We start from the raw sequence: 23,230 nt of genomic DNA, 5'->3' as shown, positions 1-23,230 counted from the left end.
TCGTTCAAATCACGGACGTTCCTTTCGCGCGTTAACTTCGGACGCCTATCGCGCGTTCCGGAACTCATCGGGGAAGGAGCGTCCGTCGGCTCGGCGTTTTCCGAATTCCGCCGTCGGGCGACGGGCGTATACAATACATACGCGCGCTCGTGGATGCGGGGGTGGTCGCGTGGACCTCGATATTGCCGTGCGGCGCGGCCGCTCTGCGTGATGATCCCCGAGCGGGCGTAGAATGTGACGTGCGGGATTTCAGACTTTACGAATTTCGCAAGCGGTGATCGCGTCGCGTCGCGTCGCGTCACGTCACACATCGCATTGTATCGTCGCGTCATCGCCAAGAGAGGGAGAGTGGGCGGATCGCGGATCGCGGATCGCGTCTCATCCGCGGGTCGATGGTCGACGATCGCGCGTCCCGGTTTGACGGCGAGGACCCAGGATGCTGAGATTCCTGTCGCGACGGAGGGCGCGCGGCGTCAGCGGCCAGAACGCCTCGTCGCAGATCAAGAACCAGAGGCTGCCCAGCAACAAGAATCTCGTGCAGTGCAGGGTGGTACTGCTGGACGGCACGGATCTGTCCATCGACTTGTCGGCAAGTTTTTTCTCTCTTTCAATTGTTGTCAGAGACCTGTCTAATCTGAGACTTTTCCCTTTATCTTCGTATCTTCGTGAAGATAAAGAGGAGAGAGATCATCGGACTAGAAGAGCAGCTTAAAACTTTTACACCATATATACACATTTGTATTCAGGTTTCGTAACTGCTGGCCTTCTTTTGCAGAAAAAAGCATTGGCTAATGACTTATACGAACAGGTGTTTTATAGTCTCGACTTGATCGAGAAGGATTACTTTGGACTCCAATACACGGATAGCAATAACGTCAAACATTGGTTAGATCCAACGAAACCTATCAAGAAACAAGTCAAAAGTATGTGTCACCGCGCTTGTTCTTGAAATTCTTTCAAGCTGAATGTTAAAACTTATATAACTTCTTATTTTAGTTGGACCTCCGTACACGCTTAGGTTGAAAGTAAAATTCTATTCTTCGGAACCGAACACGCTGCGTGAGGAGCTGACGCGGTATCAGTTCTTCTTGCAATTGAAGCAAGACGTTTTGGAAGGCAGGCTTCATTGTCCTCATCAAGTTGCGGTTCAGCTAGCTGCTCTGGCTCTTCAATGTAAGTTTGTTCGAGCAGTATTTTTAATTAAAATTAAGCTACTATCTTATCGTAGTTGTCATCGTACAGCAAATAATTGTAGCGTGTAATTGAAGGATGAAATTCTTATTTTAGCTGAACTAGGAGATTACGATCCTGTTAATCATAGCGCTGTGACCGTGTCGGAATTCCGCTTCATACCGGGTCAAACGGAGCAGATGGAGCTGGAGATATTGGAAGAGTACGTCAAGTGTTCTGGTCTTAGTCCAGCTCAGGCAGAATCAGCGTATCTTAGCAAGGCTAAATGGCTAGACATGTACGGCGTCGACATGCACACTGTTCTTGGCAAAGACGCTTGCGAATACTCTTTAGGCTTGACCCCGACCGGCATTCTGGTCTTCGAAGGCACGCAGAAAATAGGCTTGTTCTTCTGGCCGAAGATCGGTCGTTTGGACTTCAAGAAGAAGAAGCTGACCCTGGTGGTCGTGGAGGAGGATGACGAGGGTAGAGGCGAACAGGAGCATACCTTTGTCTTCAGGCTGGTCAACGAGAAAGCTTGCAAGCATCTTTGGAAGTGCGCGGTGGAACATCATGCTTTTTTCCGTCTTCGCGCACCGGTTAAGGGCGCCAGCGGCCGCCAGAACTTTTTCCGTATGGGCTCGCGTTTCCGTTACAGCGGCAAAACGGAATTTCAGACGACGCAGCTGAATCGGGCGCGCCGCACCGTGCAATTCGAGCGACGACCGAGTCAGAGGTATGCGCGACGGCAAAGTCACGTTCTTCGCGAAAGGCAACGTCAAGTGGAGCAGCCGCAACCATCTCCACCTCCAGGTGAGCTGTAGTGTATGGAATATATGATAGCGTTTGATGAATATAACATCCGTATTTTGAAATCTAATACTTAATATATTAAACCTTATTTAATTTATTAAAAAAAAAAAGAATTTTTACAAGTTTTAAAAATGCGAATAGATAATAAAATATCATGCTTTAGTTTATATTTGAAATAAATTATACTTAGAGAATATTAAAAAAAATATATATTTTTATTCAGATATTTTTAATATACTTTAATATGGCACATTCAATTAAGTTTTAACACAAGAAAAATTAAACTACCATTGTTAGGAATTATTTTTCTGATTTTTCTTATCTGTCATATTTTATTGGACATTATGTCGTGCTCTGAAAACGTGGTTCAAAAATATTTTCAGCCGACGAACCCTTGCAGCGTCAGCCGAGTCGATGCAGTACAAAATCTTCAGACTCCTCAAGCGCTCAGGGTACGTCATCACCTTTGATGGATTCCCTGCTGAAGTCTCTCGCCAAAGATCAACAACCGCTGGAGGCCAGAAACCAGGCGACGACCAGCAGCAGTGAGAAAGAGTCAGAACCTATGAAGACCAGTTTAACAGTTGAAACTATCGCCAATCAAGTGCAGCTAGTGCCTAATAATCAAGTGGGTGGAACATCGTCGTTACCCCCTCGAACGCCAATTCCACCGGAATCCCTAAAGTGTAACATACTGAAGGCGACTCTTGAGCAGGGAAAAAACTCGAATTTGGTCTCCATCACGTCCACGGACGGTTCTGGAGCGATCGCGAAGAAGAATCAACATTCGGATGCGGCGACTATCGTTTCCGTGGTAAGCATCGTCAAACTCTCATCTATAGTTTCATTTGTATTTTTATAATTTTTTGTCCTGCTTGAATCATTTATAAATTGTGCGTCTTTTTTGTACACTGATCGCGTATTCTTTTTATATTTTATATCTCTTAAAATTTCAAGTATTTTTGCCTTAGTATAACTTAGAATACCTTTTTGTATTTGCATTATGTACTATCGAATATCGTACGATAAGGTTTTTGAAGACTTAGCAGCTTATTGAACAATAATTTTGTCAAGATTATTATTCTGTTGTTGTTTGTGTTTACATTATTTATTGCGTCTGCTTTATATCGCTAGCTGCCAGCTGTAATGTGTTTGCTTTCTTGCTTTCTTCATCAAATATAGGGCGGTGACAAACTGACTCTCTCTGTGAGCGGAGCGACGACAGCAATAAATCCTTCTACGGACGACGCTGTAACTGTAACACACTTTTCATTGGACAGTTGGGGACAGATCGAACAAAAGACCACGCCATTAAGCCCGAAAGTATCGAACCAGTCGCAAAATCCTTTTAATCCGTTCACTAACGATACTGACGCGTCTAACACGGCCGAAGCTTCCGAGGAGGAAGCAAAACCGGAAGACGACAAGAAAAAGAACACTAATCCGTTCATAGACTCGAATCCGTTCCTGGGCATACTCAATCCCTTCAAAGATTTACAACCGGTTACAACGGAGAAAAAAGTCGACGCGGATACAGAAAAAGCCGGAGCGCGGGTCGTTAAAACCGAGGAGATACAAACGACCACTACGACACTTACACACAAGGTCAGTTACATTTTTTACGCTTGCAGGCCAGCGTCTCATCTATTACATAAACGCCCTGGTTTCACCAAGAACAGAAAATTACTTTTAGAACAAATCTAAGAGACTTATCATTCAGTGTTGATCGTAAAGGGAAAGTAAGATTTTATTCTAGGAGTAAGTTGATTCTGTTGGTGAAAGCGTAATGAAAATTTGCTTTTCGTCCCACGTGAAAGTCGCCTCTGTGTGTGTGAATAGTAAAGTATTAAATAATCTTCGAGTTCGTCATTTGAACCATTAAAATGTTAAAGTTAGTCAGTCAATACAAAGGACTAATATTATTAATATTCGATTCAATTAAATGTGACAATTTTCTTAAATAATTATTGTTAATCGAGAAAAATTAATTCGGAGTAGTGTAAAAGTACTAAAAGATCTGTTTTGCAGGATGAAAGTCAAGCGGCGTCAGACATTAGTCCCTGGCTGGTAGCGGATCCGTCACAAAGTCCAGCACCTGGTCAAACGCCAACCAAGCATACAGTAATCACGAGAAAGACGGTAATTACCACACAGTTATAAAATATTTATTAAATATTACAAAGGAGAAATAATGTCGATGTACAATGCGCGAGAAAATAGCACCAACGTATATATATTTACTTTGGTCTTCCTCGGACTGCCTACATCTTTGTTTTTTTTTACTTGCTTTACAAAGTGCGTGATGTTAGTCATGACAATTTATGACAATTGTGACAATTAAAATTGGACACGTAAAAAACTACTATGTTAAAAAAATAGTTTTTATGAAAGGGTCCTAAGATATACTTAAGTAGTATAAAAGCAGAGTACTATTTTAGGAAGGCATTGCTTAAGTCACTGCTAGGATATCTTTATGTCGGTTAATAGAGATCGTTTTATGCCGACTGAGAATTTGCATAATGAGATAAGCTTTCTGTTTATAATGTCGCGAACATTCCTTAATTGTACGATGCATTTATTTTAAACTTATGTGTTGATAAAACAAGTGTCCTTATAATCTGCCAACATGTATTATAAAGTATGTATGCAAGGTCTATTCGCGTTAAGCGCACTATTTACGTTTGTTTTTTACAATTTTATTATGTTTCTATCTGCAAAGGACAAATGTACTTTCGTTTCGCTTTAATTATGGGAAGTAACAGAGTGCAGCTAAAACGAACAGACCTACATATTTCGTGAGGCAACGTATATTGCTCGTGTCTAAATGTTAAGCCTATGCATTTATAAGGTAGCATTTTTATATTAGCAGTCATTGTGCCTTTGAATTTAACGTGCGATGGACGAATATGCAATTATGCGAATATTAGAAACGAAAAAATCGTATTCGCTGTGACTGATTAAAAATATAAGTATTATCATTCTCATTATACAATAATATGATATAAATTATATAAATAAATCGTTAATAAGTAAATTTGATCAAAACTTTTGAGAACACTTTTATCAGTGAAGCATTATAGATTCGCTAATTAATCAGGTCTTAATGACGTTGATTTTATCTACTCTTTCTCCTGAGATTTAATGTATTTATGTATTATAATGATGACAATAATCGATAAAGATGAATAAAGAATCAATACGCGAATCATCGCCAGTCTTAGGTAAAGCACAACTTGTGCCTGAAACATGCAGCTATAAGGATATTCGTATTTACTATTCCACGCCTATGAAACTGTGAAATCGAATTTTTATGTATATATTTGTAACAGAGTATATATAGATTATTATCCTAAGATATTTTTTTTTTCGTAATTTGTTCCTTGTCTCATATTCTCCTTTCTATATGCCATAATTTTGATACGCATTAAAATAGATACATATATCACCACGCTATGTCATTATTTTATATGTATGTATTAGAGGATGTTCCAGTTTAAATCTGTATGATTTGTAACATTCCACTATCGTGTCTAACGAGGACACAGCTGCCGCTTTGAAGTGATATGACGTTTTTACGTAACACTTAATAACAAACAATGCATTTAATTACAAGCGGTACTATCCCTGTATTTAATTAGCATGCAAACGTTCGTTACAAAGTAGAGAGGAAACATTTGTCCTCCTTTTAATTGGTTTAACTTTATGTTGCGCGTTTCCGTGATTCTAAATATATTGTATACAGTATTTAACATTATTGCAATGTATTGTATTTGATTGAATATTTTATTGTATTTAATGTCAAGAAATGAGCGTATATATATATATTTTTTCAAAGCTAATATATCTACAATCATATACATATATATATTTACAATATTATAATGAATGATCAATACCCTGATGTATTCCGTCCTGAAGTGTCCTAAACATTTAATGTTATGTAGTTACAATTTTTGCCTTTCAATAAAACAAATGTATCAATACATTGCTTACGCGTTTCTCTGTCATTTTATTAATATATCGTAATTTGACAAGGAAAAAATACACTAAAATTAAGGAAGAAGTACTAAAACGAATATATTCCGTCCAACTAAAATATCCATCTTGCAATATCTCAATAAAATTCTTTATAAAAACTTTTGTAGCTAAATATAAAGTGAAATAAGTAATAATTGCCGTTTGTACAAGTTATTTGTGACATTCTACATTTTTTGTTCGATAAAATCATAGATAAAATTCTATAAATTACATTAGATATAATTTATAGAATTATATATTAGATGTAGTCTAATCAACGATTGTATACTGGTCGTTTGAATTATCATTTCTTTAAAATATTCTAGCGTTTATCGGTTACTCTTTAAGTTACCTATTTGCACTGACATTACGAATTGACATAAATTGATTACTGGGGACAGGATACTTTGGTACATACTATACATCGGGAAATGTTCCTCATCTCCCTCGTTCCAACATATTTCGATACTGATTCAATATAAAAAGGAAAATGTCGATAAAGTTTTGCATTCGTAAATGCATTAATATTTACACGGAATGTCGCTTCGGCGTCGTACATCTCGAGATCGTCTCGTTTCGCTAAACTAAGGATTATCGCATGTGACTTGCGCGAGAAGGCATTTATTCGTTCTCCGTCAAACCACTATAAGCAGATGAACACGTTTAATAATCTAACTATAAAAAACACCTGCATGTTCTCGCTATTCGTTATTTACACGAGAGAGACATATCTTATCTCGACGCTTATCGTCAAAACAGAATTATGTCATCTGTACCTGCCCAGCAGATGCCAGTCACTTTCATCAAATTGAGATCGGTATCAATCAAACGTATAATACGCTATAAGTTATCACACGTTGTGATTATATACAAAAGACGACAGGTGTCAGACAGGCGTCTCTGTGTCGTCCCAGATCTTGGTGCCGTGTCGAGACGGCAATTGAGCGTTCGAGGACTCGCATATCACAAGGCTGACGGTATCAGCGTAATCTAGATCTACGCGACGCTCTCCGTCACGCGGTAGACTCCTGTTGGACGATGGCGAACTGCTGTTCTCCGCGCTGCAGTCGTGTCTGAACACGCTGTCCGATTGGGAATGCGTTGGCGTGGATAATTCGGATACCAGCGGCGTGGACTCGTCGTCGCTCTCGCCACCGGGGCCCGGTGACCGCGCCGTCGCGGTCGACGTGGTGCCGATCAGACGGTCCTTCAGCTTCGATAGCTTCTCCAGGCTGGAAGTGGGTACTGGTATCACTATCTCGTCATTTAATGTTGAGGAGGAGCGTCTCTTAGTGGATACCGACGACGGCGTGATCTTCAGGGATACATTGTTTCCCATACACCTCTCGTCGGTCGACTTCGACCTGATCGCAGGCTTCGGCGACGGCGGTGGGGAGACGAATAGCGAGGACGGTCTCGTGCTGATGTTGCTACCGCTTCTCTTCAGGGTCTTGTACGAGCAGGCTGATCTCGTGCTATATTGAGATGCGATGCTGCGTTGGGAGTTGGTACGTTGAAGGAACACGGTGGAATCGTGCGAGCTGTCGTCTGAGCTGACCGGATCCTCGTTAACCGGTACCCAGTGAAGCAGCGGACTGGATTGAAGCAGTACATATTCCGTGTCGTGTACCGAGATGACGTGTCCTAAAACAGAGACTCATGTAACATCTGCTTCGTATCATGTGATTATCATGTTCTAATCGATTATAATATATATTTTGAAGCCACTTGGTTCGAAATCCTTAAAACAAATATATTTCTTTAAAAAGTATCGAAAAAAAGAAGATTTTACATGAGAATCTAAGTTATCAATGAAAAAGATATTTGTTCCATTTCCTTTTTAAAATTCTCTTATTTCAATTTTCAATCTTTGAAACGCTTTGATCGCAATTGATAATAATAACTGAAGGCTTCCAGATACAAATTGCAAAGAAGGTAATGTCAGATGTGGTTTGCAAGAAAGTTTTATTGCCACTTGCTCTCGTAATAACATAATACTGCTCATATAACATGGTGCTATTAATCTAGCAATAATATTTATAGTGTACACATAGTACAGGAAGTAACATGGACCGGAGTAACAGGACGCAACTTTCAATTTTATCGCCAAGCACGATTACTTTACGTACAACAGTGTTAAAAATATAATACATTGTTACATGTCGCCTCGGTTAGCACATTTTCCGCACGAGATATTCGTTTTGTCAACAATGCGTTATCACAGTCTTTTGTACATGAATTGTCCACAGGAAACACCGAACGAGAGTTAGCTTTGAGAGTAGTGCCTCTGAAATTTTTGTCTTTCTTTTTATAATCATATATTTACAAATGCAGTAAAGAGTATGCTCGTAAATTACCGACTATAGAGGGTTTTTGGAATCTTTTTTTTTTTCTTTTTTTCCTTAATATGGCATCAATATACATCGATATTAAACTAGCTTATAAAATGAGCATTATATTATAATAATCTTAAGAGTACGCATACAATAATAATCCTATTACAATCGTTAAATGGCTTTCATTTTGTATTCTTCCTTCGTGCGATATGTATGATTGGTTTCTCGCATTGGCACTTTAATACTTGAATACTTTTTAAGAAATACTCATACATGTTCCTACAGAGGATAGCCTTTCACTTTGTAACTTACAAATGGCCTTATAATAACAATATATTTATATAACCATTATTTTTAGTTTGTCGACTGCCATTGCATATATATACATCTTTTGTCGGCAATACTGTCAAATAGCGTTCTACAGACATACAGATGTACAAATAAAACTATCAAATAGGATGAAGCATATCAATCTTTTTTTTTTCTTTTAACAACATATACTGGCAAGCACCGTTCTTGAATGCAATGATAACAATGGCTGGTCGTTGCACATTTCGATAGAAGTTACGCCGGAAAAGTCTGCTTTTGCACAACGTGAGCTATTCATTTGACGAATATATACATTATCCTATAGTCATATCATCGTATAGTCATCCTATTTCAGATTTGACTAAAAGTTAACACTGTATTCGGCGGAAGTGTCACTGTTTTGGTCAGGCTGCGGTGGCTCTTGCACTATTACCAGAGGCAGTGTAAGTGGTAGGGGAGTAGGCTCACCTGAAGGAAGCGAGTCTGTTGGTGCCACCGCTGGCGATGGCACGTCTAAAACATCTTCGCAAGCTTCCTCGTTCAACGTCTGCAATGCTCCGCAAATCATTTGCTCCTCTAACGTTACCTGAAACGTATATAGACACTTCAGCATATTCACAGCGGATAGTATTTGTTAGGTATTATACATAGATGAATAGAATTATTATATATCGAAATTTTTTACTTTTTAAAGTAATCATAGCAGCGGCTTACCTGGAACTGGTACCGAGTGTGAATGTAAATAAATGAAAATTCATTTTTATAAGTTTTCAGTCACGATATCAATTCGTAAATTTCTACGATTGCATCGATTACTTAATGCATTTAAAAGTACCTATATCATACCTGTTTTTCCATTATAGATTGTTTATTTTGATCACGGCGAGTCGACCCATCAGATCTCGATGTTCCTTTCTCTTTCTCCACATGAGCAGACACCCGTATCGAATTATTTGGCAAAGCGTGATCTATAACAGATAAGAGTGATCAAACCGAACAAGAAACAAGCGAAAAAAAAATATCGAACGTACCTTTGCGTAAAACTTGTTCGGATCCTACGGTAAATCGTACACTCCGAGGACCCTCCTCGTATGTAAATGACGAGAGTTCCATTTCCCGTAGTGATACAATTACCATGCGAAATAACTCCCAATCTCCAAAAGTCATTTTAAATACCTAAAAAATACAAATACATTTGTATTTAGAATTTCCTCTCCTTGAAATGTAAAGACGCAGTGTTTAAAAAATTACTTTTTTCAATTCTTGCAAATCGCAATGTAATAAAACTCGTCCATTAATATTGTTCTCTTTTATGGCTTGTTTATATATAGATGCTTGGGTCGAATTAAGGTTTTCAATTTTGTCAATTAGATCGCAGACTCCGTTCACTGATAAGGACGACAGCTTTATTTCCAGAATTTCGGACTGTGAATAAAGACGAAGCGATAAGTCACATATTTTCAACCCGCAAGAGATAATTGTATACAATTAATTTATGATGTACCGGTAACATGGTTGTTGCGGAAAGTGGTTTTGACACTGGTTCCATGGGAGGCATTTGCATCCAAGTTGGCGGAACTTGCCATTCAAAGCTTGGCTGGTAACCCCACGACGGCGTCGGCGGCATGGATCCCTGCAAACTCGATTGCTTGGCAAGTTTCATCATGTGCCGGTTCATCGACATGCCTCTTTGTGGAGGCCACTGATCAATCGGAACATTGTGGCCGTGCCAAGCACTTTGTTTGTTAAATAGATTGGTGTCTTCCTCTATGCTTTGTTGTTCCTCTTTTATTTTCTTTTTAATGTACGGGTCTAGATTGATAGTGAAAGGCAAGAATATTTTCATGTCGCTAATAAGCAAGCTGGAGCGGTGAAACGTGAGGAAAACATCCAACTTGCGTTCGTCTCTGTCTATCTCGAGAAGCGGTTGCACTTCCTTCAATACTGGAATTTGCGGTCGCACCCTAATATAAATATAAAAAATAGTAATATAAAAATAGTATGAAAAGAAGATTAAGAAAGAAATAAAATCCACGTACTTATCATAAAGACTTTTCAGTGACATATTATCATCCAGACTCTCCTCGTACATATCGTAATGAAGAATGAGCCAAGACGTTCTAAAAGGCCACTGCTCAGTAATGTTGATCCAACTAGCTAAGTGATACCAGTTGAAGTCAATCTGGAATGCCTTAAGTAATCGCCCTAAAATAGATAGACAAATAATGTACACATGGAATGATTACGTAGACTCATACACTGCAATATTGCACGACTTAATGCATTACCAGTGACATAAACGACATTCATCAATCTCCTCATACTACGAGGATTTACATCGCTAAAGTAATCATCGGTGAGCAACATTTTATTGAGATCCTGCGCTCCCCCCAGTCGATTCAAATTACTGCCGATACTGCTAGCGATTGATTCACTCAATCGCATCTTTCTACTGCCCTTCCTTTGTTGGGGTTTCAATTTCTCGTTGCTGTTCATTATAGCCGATTCCGTGCTGAGTCTTCTACTGGATACTGAATGATGCATGGTGCTGGTCGCAGTATAGTTAACGCTCTCCTCGGCTTCCGTCCACACTGTCTTCTTATAATGTTGAGCAGTTTGTTGCGCAACCTTGACTTTACGCAAGCCGCTGTTTTGCAAGTAGAACGGCAAATGCACCATATTCCGTAAGTAATCATGACCGCCGATATTTGATTCCGAGAATAGTCTTCTGCTATTTACTTCTACCGCCTACATGCACAATGTCGAACGATAGTTTTCGTTATCATTCAAAGTAACATTTTGAAATCGATATTACAATTTACCCAATTTTTTACATTTTTATTTTTTAAAGTTGCTTACCTTAGATATAATATGTGGATCAATCGCTAATATTACGACGAAAGGATATCCGTTATCGCTAAATAAGGCCTGTATAGCGTCCAAAACGAGTAAAACTTTATCCTGTTCGCAACTATCCAAACCGTCCACTATTACAACTAGTCTACTTTGTTGAGCCATGAAACTATCCAAGCACTTGACCTATTTGTGATTAAAATTGTGATTAAAAACTACCCCGTTGAAAGCAAAGTTCTAATAGAGCTATCTTAATAAATAAGTAATTTACCATTTCTGTCATTAAATTGACCTCGCTTTTTAAAGTCTGAATGAACCCTTCGCTTTTCAGAGTCTCCAATTTTGATATACTGCGTTGGAGGTGTCTTCTTTGTGAAAAAACCAATGCATGCAGCGTTCTACTCCATGTATATAAATTCGCTATTATACTGATGGCCAAGACCAAGGCAATCGATATCATGATAATGTGAGCAGTAACTCGCTCTATCGTGGACCTAAACGCGAAACGATACAACATGTAAAATAAGTAATGTAGAAGTACTTTGTGTTCGGCATATAATTACTCACTCTTCATTCGAAATGTCTATGAGGTACACCGTAAGTATCGAGATACCAACGAGCAAGCTGCATAAGCAGAATTCGAATAAGATTACGTGGGGCAAGCAACACAAACGCCTCCATTTCCACGTAGTAGTTGATTTATCTGGTTTTGGCCGAAATGCTCTATATAGTCTGGTAGACAAGGAACCGTAGTCGTTCTCGATGGAATCGTACAGCGAACCGACCATTTGCACGACCACGTTCTCACCGGCGGCGGTCGTACCCACGCGAGTCTGATCAGTGAAGTAAAACTTGATCGGCTGCACCGCTATGCCGTCCTGACATTGACTGCCAGGCGGATGACAAAAAATCACTTGCAATAGCAGTTTGAGCGTGTTCAACTTGGTGGTGAGCTCCACTGTCAGATTATATGGCCAATACCAATCGTACCTACGATTACAGATTTCCAATAAGAACATAAAACGAATAGAACTTTACTTCTTGCTACTTTTCGTAAGCCTCACCTCTTGTTGGCATACCAAACGAGAACCAGGAAAATATAAACGATAACTAGTAAACTTATTCCGGACGATAGACCGATGATCCACGACTGCAAGGCGAGGCCTAACGTGACGCCCACGAGAAGGGATACGTGAGCTACTACTAAAAAGAGTAAGGAAGAGAATTGGAATACTGGATCGATCCATTGTCGTGCGAAGTTCTTCATTTCCTCTGTAAAAGACAGTCGCGTCGTTAGTATTTTTTAATGTAACTTAGGTGTATACAGATATACCAAAAGATATTCCAGAAAACTAGCGCATCTTCTGGGCTATAGAAATTTAATTTAAATTGTCACACAATGTAATTTTATTTAAATTTAAATATTATAATTTTTTCTATTTTTTGTTCTAAATTCATCCAACAGTTGACATTCTATAAAACTATTAAATAGCATTGGAGTAGCTTTGTTATTTGGTAGTACCTCTCAGTTTGTTCAGTAAAAACGATTTTCCAGAGCCCCATTTTGCGTAAAGACCGACTGTAATTGGCGTAGAAAGCGATGGTTCACTGAGAATATCTGCTAACGCGCTGCTGTACAAATCGTAACCAAGCATGTTTTCGTTGTCCTCGTTAGTATTTAAACGCCCTGTAACGTTCATCAAATTATTCTATAAAATTCGTCAAGACATTCAACGCGTGTTCTTCACATATCGTAAGTTGAGTTACTTGTAATAACGTATAACACTAATAATGGCATGTGTCTGATTAACTTACGAGCACCGAATATCTGTCCAAGCATCGTCTTAGGATGATTGACGTCGATGTTGTAGGGGGTCTCGCCTTGTCTATTCGGACGATACAATAACTGGCTATTCTTTGGATTCCTCAGTAGTATCTCGACGATCGCTTTTGATCGCGCGCGCATCGCTATGTGCAGTACAGTATCACCCTTCTTGTCCGTAGCCGAGACTTTGGCTTTTTTGTCTAAAAGCAATTGCACGATTTCGGCGTTACGCGACCTTACCGCCCGTAATAAAGGCGTGTCGCCGTCTTTCGTAGCAATCTCCAGATCTGGGTTAGCGTTTAGTAATAATTTGAGTATCGGTATATTGCCTTTCTCTACTGCTATGTAAGTTGCGGTTTTTTTATCCTAAAATATATACGGATGGGATGGTTAGTTCGATTGGAATGATTCGAAAGTATCCACGGGGGATGTCACGCACGAACCTAGCTCGAAGTGGCTTAGGGATACCACAAGATCCGATACCACAAGATTGGCTCTTATTAAAGTGTCCACAATATCGACTCGAATCGCTAGATTACTTTAACAAGTTTATTTCACCACATGTAATTCGACGCGCGTAATAATCCGGCTTATCGGAATGATCAATATTTGGCAACCGCAATACTCGGTGAAAAAAATTATTTTTTTTTGCAAGTCGATCTTCGAGGAAGATACGCGGGTATGGAGAAAAATAAGTCGAGTCATACCTTTCCAGCAATGTCAACGTCTGCGTATTTTTTCAGCAGTGATTCCACCACGCCCCGATGGCCACCCTTAACCGCGTGGATTAGGTTTGTGTCGCCGGCCCGATCCTGAATATTAACGTAAGCACCGGCATTTAAAAGGGCGTTCGCTATTTCGTGATGACCTTCACGGCAGGCAATTGCTAGAGCGGTGCAACCGTCTTTGTCTAGAGCGTTCACGTTGGGCTTGTGCTCCAATAGTAACGATACCACCTCCACATAATTACCGAGGGTTGCCACGACCAGAGCAGTCCATGAATACTGCAAAGAAAGTTGTTAAAAGCACGTATAAATGTCAAAAATTATCTTCATAATCTAATATTAAAGTTGGAAAAGTTCTGAAATATTTCTTATTACATTCAAATATTTCTTTTTCGTGATAAGAATGTAGTGTCAAGTTATTATTATTAATATGACAAATATAACGTAATGGATGAGTCTCGAATTTGACAAAATTCGCACAACTAATTCGTACAGTGCACGTCGGTTTCAGCTTTGCTTTCTCTTTCACGAGGACGACTTACTGTTCCGCGATCGTTATAATTTAATATAATAAATAAACAAGAATACGTAGAAAATAGACACATAGACAACAGATACGCTGACTCAACAATTATATATGTAAATGGCTGGCATACGTGGCCAACCTTGGTTTAAAATTAAAATATCCTATAAGTTTATGCGAATAACAAATAAATCTGTATAATCATGTATATGGTTATATATGGCGTTCTATTTTCATCATATTATTTTTTATCAACTTGGAAGCCATCACTTCCGTATATTATATTTTTCAACGGTATATTGATCTTACCATGCCTGCTGTGTCGACATTCCCTCCAGCCTTAAGAAGCATATCAACAATTTCTACATTTCCCTTGCGCGACGCCCATACGAGTGCCGTCGTACCATACTGAAAAAATTGAGTATAAGTATCTCGAGAGCGAAGCGATGGTCATCGATTTGCGGTACGTCCACCGACAATTACCTTGTCGCCGACATTGACCTTCGCTCCATGAGCAATGAGATCTTTCACTATATCAGTGTAACCCCTGCCAGCAGCCCATACTAATGAGGATATATGAAAATTTCCATGCGCGTTGACGTCAGCCCCGCGCCCCAGCAACATCGTCACCGTCGCCGATTTACCTTTGTATGTCGCCCACATGAGCGCCGTCCATCCACCCTGCAATAAAAGAACTTTCGATCCTTCGATTTCTTATCTATAAAAGCGCTAATTTTTTACACAGACGTCTATATTGCTAAATAAACTCTTCTATTAGATTTTATATACTTTTTTGTTAAAAGAATGTAAATTAATCGACAAAAAACGTATAAATCGTTAAAATATTATTAAATTTAATATATTATATTTATAATATATTGAAAATTTTAATAAAACTCTTTATATTAATGGAAATAACTTTTGGCGATGAATAAGAGACGATAACATTAAAATTCTTGGTATGTATGACGAAAGAGAACGGAATTTTTGCAAATATGATGAGACTCCAGTTACAGATTTGCATTAATGGCATTACGCCAGACTAGTAAAATATGCAACTTCTTCTGACCATATCTCGATGCTCCAAATCGGCACCATGCTCGAGCAATTCGAGACAAATCTCAGTGTAGCCTTCCTTTGCCGCACACAGCAACGCTGTCCAGTTATCCTGAGAAATTATACAGAAACGTGCATATATTAGAATTGTTATTTATTACGTATAATCAAACGATCTACGATTACAATCAACGGATACCAACCGCGTCTTCAGCGTTGACGTCCGCTCCATGATTGATGATCTCTCGAACGAAGTGTATTTTTCCCTTGGTTGCTGCAAGGATGAGGGCGGTGCTACCATTCTGTCATAAGAGAATAATTTGTTAAAGAAGGTTCGAGACGGCTTGAACACGGCGAATACAAGAAGAATACTGCTCTTCATGAATCATGTAGAGCTATCTATTTAATTCAGAGAGATTATCTAGCATAAATTATTTTTATATTTATTTCTTCTTCAAATTTTTTTTGCTGAGAAGACTTTTATCGTCTATTTATATCGACTGCTATTATAATTTTATTCTGGAATTTCTGGTCACGGTCGAATAATCTTTGGAAATTTTTTCGAGCGATTCACGCTTACCTCATCTCTGTCGTCGACCTGCACTCGCTTATTTTCGAGGAAGTTCTGCAGTCCGACGAGATTATCATCTGTGATATAGCTCGCGAGTGATCGGTAACAAAGCGATACCATCGAGTCAGTCCGATGCAATGTCTGTAAAAGAGCCAAAAGAAATCGTTGTTAAATTTCGACCAGTCACGTTCGATTTTTGTCGCTGTTATTAAAAGTTCATTAGAAAAACTCACAGATTAGGTAAATTCAATCGTCGTTCACAGAAAAAACATATACATATGTGCGAAATATATAGCAGAATGCACCATTCAATTTATTTATCAATTATTCAGAATTATCATAATTGTCGAGTAGAAAATTTAATGATTTTAAAGAAATTTGGATCTCCTTGGGTTTATCTGAATTTTATCTATGACTATTTTTAGTCTGAATATATTATGCTGAAATATTCGACGCGAATGGTGCAGCTGGGCTACAATATATTACAGAGATAAGCTTTCGAGTTATCGAGATGTAGGAGCAGCGGAGCAAGCGCCGATTTTGGATCGTCGGAGGGCAATCTCGTTCTCTCTGTGACATAAGTATTAATCTCAAGCAAACTCAAATAAACTGAAAACTACATTCCCTTGAGATCTCCGAAATTCTGATTCATACTTCTCGGATTTCTATGTTGAAACTTGCGCTTGTAAGACATCCAGTTTTAACTCCAAACTGAAATAAAAAGACATATTCTCGCTTCGTTTCTGATTGAAACAAAGATCGGCATTATGCAGCCGAGCTTTTCCTTTGTTCTCGAGCGATGTAACATTTAATAATGTTTTGTTTTAACGGCGATAGACGTACGACAGCAGTGAGCGTGCGTAAAAGTATTGCGTATTAACTGTAATCGCTTCAACTTACAATTAGTTTGCAACCGCAAGCGGGGCGCGCGTTCTCCATTCGCGACAGGAGAAATGGAGAACGCTCTGCTTGCGCTTCTCAATCTTGCAGAGTGGAATCTGGGTCAGTGAGCGACACACGTGAATGATAAGGAACCATCACGTGTATGGCAAAAGTAGCTGAGCGACGAAAAGTTAGCGACGAAAAATTAGTTAATGTGGACCGCAGATGCAAGGCATAATATAAAAGAAATGAAAATTCGAAAGCAAGTATTTGTTTTATGCTTCATAAATACTAAACTGACTTTAGTATTTATTATTCATTGCTTTTTGTTATGTTAATTATTTCTCTGTCTTTTATGATTGTGTACGTACATCATTTTTCTCGTTACAATTTTTCGCTTTGTTTAAAATATTCTGTCCAATTTTCTTCTTGCCATCTGTTCAGCACTCACGTTATTTTCCATGCACAGTCCATAAATTGATTAGTGACAGAAATTTTTCACGCTCGGGCAATACTTACAGTAAAATCCGATTAAAATCGAATCTGTTGTAATGCTTTGCGCACCGAGTTTTGCATTGCGGAATTACATACATATATCAGATGTTGCAACACTCTAGATGTTACTACAGTTAAAATGTACCATTAAACATTGAACAGAGATATAATCCTGTAGCAAATAGCGTCCATATTTATTTTAATCCTGCGGCAACAGTTAATGACATTTCGCTGACGTATATTATCGATAAAATCTACGCAACCTAATACGCGTAAATTGACTTGGCATTTACGGTATGTAAGAAGATAACGCTAAACACACCATGACGGGATTATATATACTTGTAATCCTTCGATGCGAAAGTTCTCTGCCTCTCTCGCGTGTCGAACGGCGATAGTAATAGCTTTGCCACTAAACTTTGCTACGAATTATAAATTACACAAATCTCGTATAAACTCTGTTAACGTTAAATCCAGATTTTGAACGCTGCTGATAATTCACATTTTAAACTAAAAATGAATAGATACCTGATAAAAGACAACGAAAGGAGCGATCTGCCATCAGAAATCCGGATTCTAATGCAAAGTCGAAACTTTGAAACATGTTTCCGCATTGATTTTCGAGTCGAAATTATCCTAAGGGAATTTTTTTCAATGTCTGGAGTCTCTTACAGGAATTATAGCACCATTCGTCGTTTACTACGGCCCGAACTCTACTGAATAAAAATCCGATGTTGCGGGCGTGCAAACGTATACAGGCACACACACACACACATAGGGGTATATTAGATCAGCTCTATTTCATGCGGCTGATTTTGTCACTACGCTGAAATATCTGGCAGTGGTATGGGTTGCTATACGTACCACGGTGGACGATACTGATGCACGCTTTGCATCGGAGATAGTGTTAATTCGCGAGTGTCGGCAGATATAGCGCGGGCATTAGCCATCAAGATCGATGACAGAACCGAGTCGGGCAAGATTCCATTATGTGTGCACGTACGTGGCACCTGGCGTTACGTAAGTCTCTCCAAAATTTTCCGTGACACGTAAGACTGATGCGTTTTATCCATACCACGGATATTAGTTTACGTCGTCTACGATATTGAATATCAAATCATCTATCGATCGTAGTTTCGTTATTAAGTTAAAAGGTACAGGAATAGTTTCAAAATCGTGAACGGTTCGTGGTTAAAAAATTTCTAAGGTGTAATTTACTTTAAGTGAATTTTGTATGTCTATCTCAAGATTTAAAAAATACTTTTAGAATTACTTTTAGAATTTTAGTGAGCTATAGTTAGATAATAGCAGGATTAATGTTTCATGAAGATATACAAGATTTTAGACATTTAGTTTGAGATTTAATTGTCCAAATTTTCAACTTTGATAATCTTTCTATAATATTTCGTCAAATTATTGAATTCGTATTAATATGATAACGCAAAACAATCATTCTCTGAGGTAATTATTAGATAGATTACCGACCGTAACATTCGGTTTCCACTCGCGCGGATTAATCTTGCCAGTTACAAATCCAACAATTCCGATAAGATAAAGGCTCAAGTTACGTCTACAACGGTTGACACTCTTCGGTGGCCTGCAATTGCAACAATTAACGTTCTATTATTTGCGGCGACAAGAACGTCGTCATCGTTTCGACTCGGTTCGATCTTAAACAGGCTTATCAATAAAGCGTAAATTATTTTAACCAGAGCATGTGCTACTATACAAATTAATCAAATCAAATGTTATAGAGACACACTTGTGTCAACGTCTAGTCAATCTGACACGTGATACCATCGCCGTGCTTGGCTTCAATATATGCTCGATAAAGTAACGGCAAAGAGTTTTAATTCTCATTTGTTCGGTTTCATCAACATAACCTGGTTATTTCACGCCATTCTTTCAATAAATATTAAAATTAATTCCTAAGGGCTGTTAATTATTTAAAGGATTCAGGCCAAGAATGGAATAAATCCACAATTTGTACGATCTATTTTGGGTGTAACTTCGTACTTAGAATAGGTTTTACAAATCTACATTAATCTTTAAAAATTACTTGTTAATATTCTATATTATGCTACTTTAGCTTCTTCCAATTCAAAAATGTTTTACTTGATTAAAAAGATGGTTCGTGGCACATTCTCAATGGGTATTAATAAAAAGAAGAAATGTTAACGAAAATGTCGAAACGACGTGCAGCCTGGCTTTACACTAACCGCCTGTGAGTGCCTTCGGATGGCGAAGTTAAACTTGCGACCGATACCGTCGGTGGCCGGTGCCGTGAAGGTGATGGTGGGTACGTGAATATGCGAGAACACGTGATAATTATGGTGATGATTGTGCAAGGGAGGATGGTAGTCCTCGTCGGTGTCGTGCCAGGTCGTGGGTTGCTGCTCGGGTATGTGAAGACGAAGAAACGACCTCAATCCGCGACGCGTTCTACCAATGGAAATGTCGTCACTGATGGCGGAGGAAGCGGTTGACAGATTCGACAACGTGGCACTTCGCTGCAGATTGTAGTCCCCGTTCGGCAACAGGGAATTCGGCACACCGGGGATAGCTCCGAGCAAGCTCGGCGCCAGACTCGAGCAGATAGCCGCGTTTGCTATGCTGGACTTCCGGATTGGATTCACGCTGGTGCCGGCTAGGATATCTTGGAAGGTCGGCGACCTCTGGCTGGCCTCGGTCGTCAAGCTTTGCAAAATAGGTTGGTTCAAATCAGAGCTTGTCATCGGCAACGTTGACCTGCGACTTGCGTTGTTCTTGCTAGATTTCTCGTCGAAACTATCTCGCACAGTGGCTATCAGTGAAGGTTGTGGCACTATATCGCGTACTTTCCCGACATCGGAGGATTCTTTGGCACTTGTCGAACGCTCTGATAATGTTGAAAAACGACAGTGTTCGCTAGATTCTGAAGGAATCTCTAAACAGTCGGGCGTCAATTGAGAATGTTTCGATCTGTCCACAGCAGTGGATTTCGTATAAGCGCGCGCTGAGTCCTCGATTGATGAAGATTGAAACCTCGCGGATAACTCCTTTGTGACATCATCTTCGTGCTTGGGCGCAGGAAAAATACTATCGGAATCTGTCATCGGCATTGCCAGGCTTTGCGTTGAGCAGTCTTCGATTAATGAAGATTGAAACCTCGCAGATGACTCCTTTGCGATAACTTCTTCGTGCTTGAGCGCAGGAAAAATACTGTCGAAACCCGTCACCGGCACTGCCAGTCTTCGCGTTTTAACTTTCGAAATCACATCACTGTCCTTGTTATATTTTTTTCTTGCGTTACAACAACCTGGTATTGCGTGTTCGCCCACATTGTTTGATGAGTCTTTGGACGATTGCAAGCGTTTAAAGGCGCGATCTTCCACGTACAAGGTGGAAGTCGCAAGTTCAGGATCAGGGGCGACCAACTTTGAGAGAACCTTCGTGTTTGTGATGCTGGACTTCCCCGTGACGCTTAGCGAATCACCGTCAGAGGTTGTTTGCGAGAAAACTTTCTTCGATTCTTTCGTTAGCGGGGCTTTGTCCTCCTTCTCTTCGTCGTCTTCTTCGTCGAAACTGTCGCAGAAGAACGCTGCCGCGATTCTAAAACGTTTGTCTCTGTCCTTCTGCATGGCATTCTCTTCGAACTGTCTATTCAGCACGAAAATCGAAAACGGCCTTCACTTGCTGAGTAAACACGCACACATGTAGAATCACCAAATTTTAATGTTTAACTGCATCTTTCATTGTATGGAAAGTGGTTTCGTCATTGATATGATGAGAACAACGAATATCATATCGTACGAATTTAAAATAATTCAAATGTCTCTTGAAAAGAGGTCGACCATTTTAGAATAATATAATGTATTAATTTAATGATAATAAATGTATTAACGTTTTACATAAGTTTAGAACAAATGAGTTTTTTTTACAAAAAGAAACACATGGTTTTTTTTAAAACGCAATACAATATAATTTGATTAATAAATTAGATATAGGCAATTCATAACAATTTACGAAGTTTTTCTTAAAAAATATAATTTAAAAACGCGATGTGTTAATTTGTGAAGAAATTATGGATATGTGTCTCAATAATTTAAAACAACTTAGCGCTTCTTAAAGAACCTGTAATAAGTATAGACCTATAACTTTAAAATACAATCATAACTTTTTCTAATTTCTTATCAGATCGCTGACTATGATGGTCAAACAGCTAATTGATTAAAACTGAAAACAGTACAATTCAGATAAGTTCAATTTCCGAGACTGGGTAAGTGTACGCGAAGTCGATTGCGATCAAGTATAGATATTATTTCTCGCGTATTCTCCCCAGCATCGAAGGACCCAAACTTACTGCTATCTCAATTTCGATCCCTGTCACAGATAGTTAAATCCCTCCCCGAGGAAAAACCGACCGTCAGATTATTTTGGATTATCGATGTACCGTGAGAAACGGACCCTGGACAGAGTGGTGAGTCGCAGCATCTTTTCCAAATTTCACGTGGTCATCCGGGTCCAGTTGATCGGGTTTCGCTGATCCAGCGACCAGCGGCTTCACGGACTCGTTCGCGCGATTTCTCGTCGTCGGGAGACAATGGCAGAATGTCGACTCGGAACTATGACCGAGCGAGACACCAATGACGCCAGCAAATCGCTCGAGAACAACGTTCAGCGGATATATCGCGCGACATTTATATATCGCGGTGGGATCTCTTTAAATTTGTGTACATATACATTGAATCGCGTAACGGCGCGTGCTGTGTGTCGTCAGTGCCGTAAGCTTTTCGGTTCGGAAATTGTTTTGCTTTCACGTGGCATATCGCTGTTTTAATTCAATATTGAAACACATGGTTAAAACTGTCATAAACAGAATTTATACAATTAATTTGGTGACAAACGAAAAAATAATATTCGAGGGATAATGCAACATTAAGATACTTTTGAAGTCTAATTATGACGAAAAGCCTTTTGAAGATAGTTCATGTCTTCATGTGCAAGATAATGAAGATAAAATTCGCAATCGTTCTTTATGATTTAAATGGCTCAACTTTATGTCGAAATTAGAACAGACTTTTGAAAATAATGCGCAGTGAAATACGCAGAATAAAATTGCAAGTTCTTAATTTTTAATACTGAAAAAAATTGTAAAAAAAAGTTTTGCTTCTATATCGCTTATATATTTCATACAGAAAAATCAGTGCTGCTGTAAGTGTACTGTAAAGTACGTTACATCAGAATTCGTGTAGAATTGTTTAGAACGAAGTTCCGGTCGCAAAGAAAGAGAGAAAGAAAGAGAAAGAGAAATATATATATTTCGAGATAATAGCGAGAGAAATATGATGTGTCAATGACGTCACTGATTCGCGATAAGGATACTATGCGGCACCGACATAATTACACTGTAATCTTCCGCGGTTAATCCCCACGGTTGCACATTGTGGATTTGGCGCGGCGGCAATTTGATTAAGGCGATTAAGCAATAAACCGCGATAAAGTGGATGACGATAAAATGGCAAATTTTATTTTTGCTTAGGTCCATTAGCGTATCCGCCTCTCGACCCAGTTAAAAATTCGATTAAAATCTAATGTTTTGTCGGGGAAACATACATAATTGAATCACGGACAAACTCTCGGTTTGCCTCGTCCAATAAATACATTACGTAAATA

The 23,230-nt window shown here is 39.1% G+C and overlaps 2 protein-coding genes across 11 annotated transcripts in view; one reads left to right on the top strand and one right to left on the bottom strand.

Annotated features, from left to right (window-relative positions):
* The first annotated feature begins 75 nt into the window (after positions 1-75).
* Yrt (erythrocyte membrane protein band 4.1-like yurt) lies at positions 76-5,338 on the top strand. Of its 2 annotated transcripts, XM_071783434.1 has the most exons (7): positions 88-589; positions 776-923; positions 997-1,173; positions 1,288-1,983; positions 2,367-2,797; positions 3,166-3,588; positions 4,012-5,338. In XM_071783434.1, the coding sequence occupies exons 1-7, from the start codon at positions 437-439 to the stop codon at positions 4,141-4,143; spliced, it is 2,160 nt and encodes a 719-aa protein (XP_071639535.1). In that variant the 5' UTR covers positions 88-436; the 3' UTR covers positions 4,144-5,338. The 2 variants fall into 2 exon arrangements, with proteins under 2 accessions (XP_071639536.1, XP_071639535.1); XM_071783435.1 differs by lacking the exon at positions 3,166-3,588 and having other exon boundaries at positions 76-589.
* The window catches only part of Arms (Ankyrin repeat-rich membrane spanning), a 34,116-nt gene continuing 15,012 nt past the window's right edge, over positions 4,127-23,230 (bottom strand). For 3 of the 9 annotated variants that reach the window (XM_071783425.1, XM_071783422.1, XM_071783421.1), the window contains 20 exons: positions 16,208-16,339; positions 15,831-15,929; positions 15,641-15,739; positions 15,055-15,252; positions 14,881-14,979; positions 14,031-14,327; positions 13,314-13,689; positions 13,021-13,185; positions 12,563-12,770; positions 12,066-12,488; positions 11,770-11,992; positions 11,505-11,684; positions 10,934-11,393; positions 10,685-10,850; positions 10,150-10,609; positions 9,897-10,070; positions 9,677-9,821; positions 9,492-9,613; positions 9,114-9,231; positions 4,127-7,644 (listed from right to left, as the gene is read on the bottom strand). In XM_071783425.1, the coding sequence (XP_071639526.1) occupies positions 6,887-7,644; positions 9,114-9,231; positions 9,492-9,613; positions 9,677-9,821; positions 9,897-10,070; positions 10,150-10,609; positions 10,685-10,850; positions 10,934-11,393; positions 11,505-11,684; positions 11,770-11,992; positions 12,066-12,488; positions 12,563-12,770; positions 13,021-13,185; positions 13,314-13,689; positions 14,031-14,327; positions 14,881-14,979; positions 15,055-15,252; positions 15,641-15,739; positions 15,831-15,929; positions 16,208-16,318 (4,881 nt within the window). In that variant the 5' untranslated portion in view covers positions 16,319-16,339 and the 3' untranslated portion in view covers positions 4,127-6,886. The other 6 variants (XM_071783423.1, XM_071783426.1, XM_071783420.1 and 3 more) reach the window with 6 other exon arrangements.

The sequence above is a fragment of the Temnothorax longispinosus genome, chromosome 7, assembly GCF_030848805.1.
Source record: "Temnothorax longispinosus isolate EJ_2023e chromosome 7, Tlon_JGU_v1, whole genome shotgun sequence".
Lineage (NCBI taxonomy): Eukaryota > Metazoa > Arthropoda > Insecta > Hymenoptera > Formicidae > Temnothorax > Temnothorax longispinosus.
Note: the sequence above shows the minus strand (reverse complement) of the source record. Positions and strands in the feature narration are given on the sequence as shown.

Excerpts from the sequence above, each read along its gene's own strand:
- Yrt (XM_071783434.1), top strand. The coding sequence starts at position 437 with ATGCTGAGATTCCTGTCGCGACGGAGGGCGCGCGGCGTCAGCGGCCAG. Across the intron at positions 924-996 it reads TATCAAGAAACAAGTCAAAA|TTGGACCTCCGTACACGCTT; the intron begins GTATGTGTCACC and ends TTCTTATTTTAG. Across the intron at positions 1,984-2,366 it reads GCAACCATCTCCACCTCCAG|CCGACGAACCCTTGCAGCGT; the intron begins GTGAGCTGTAGT and ends AAATATTTTCAG.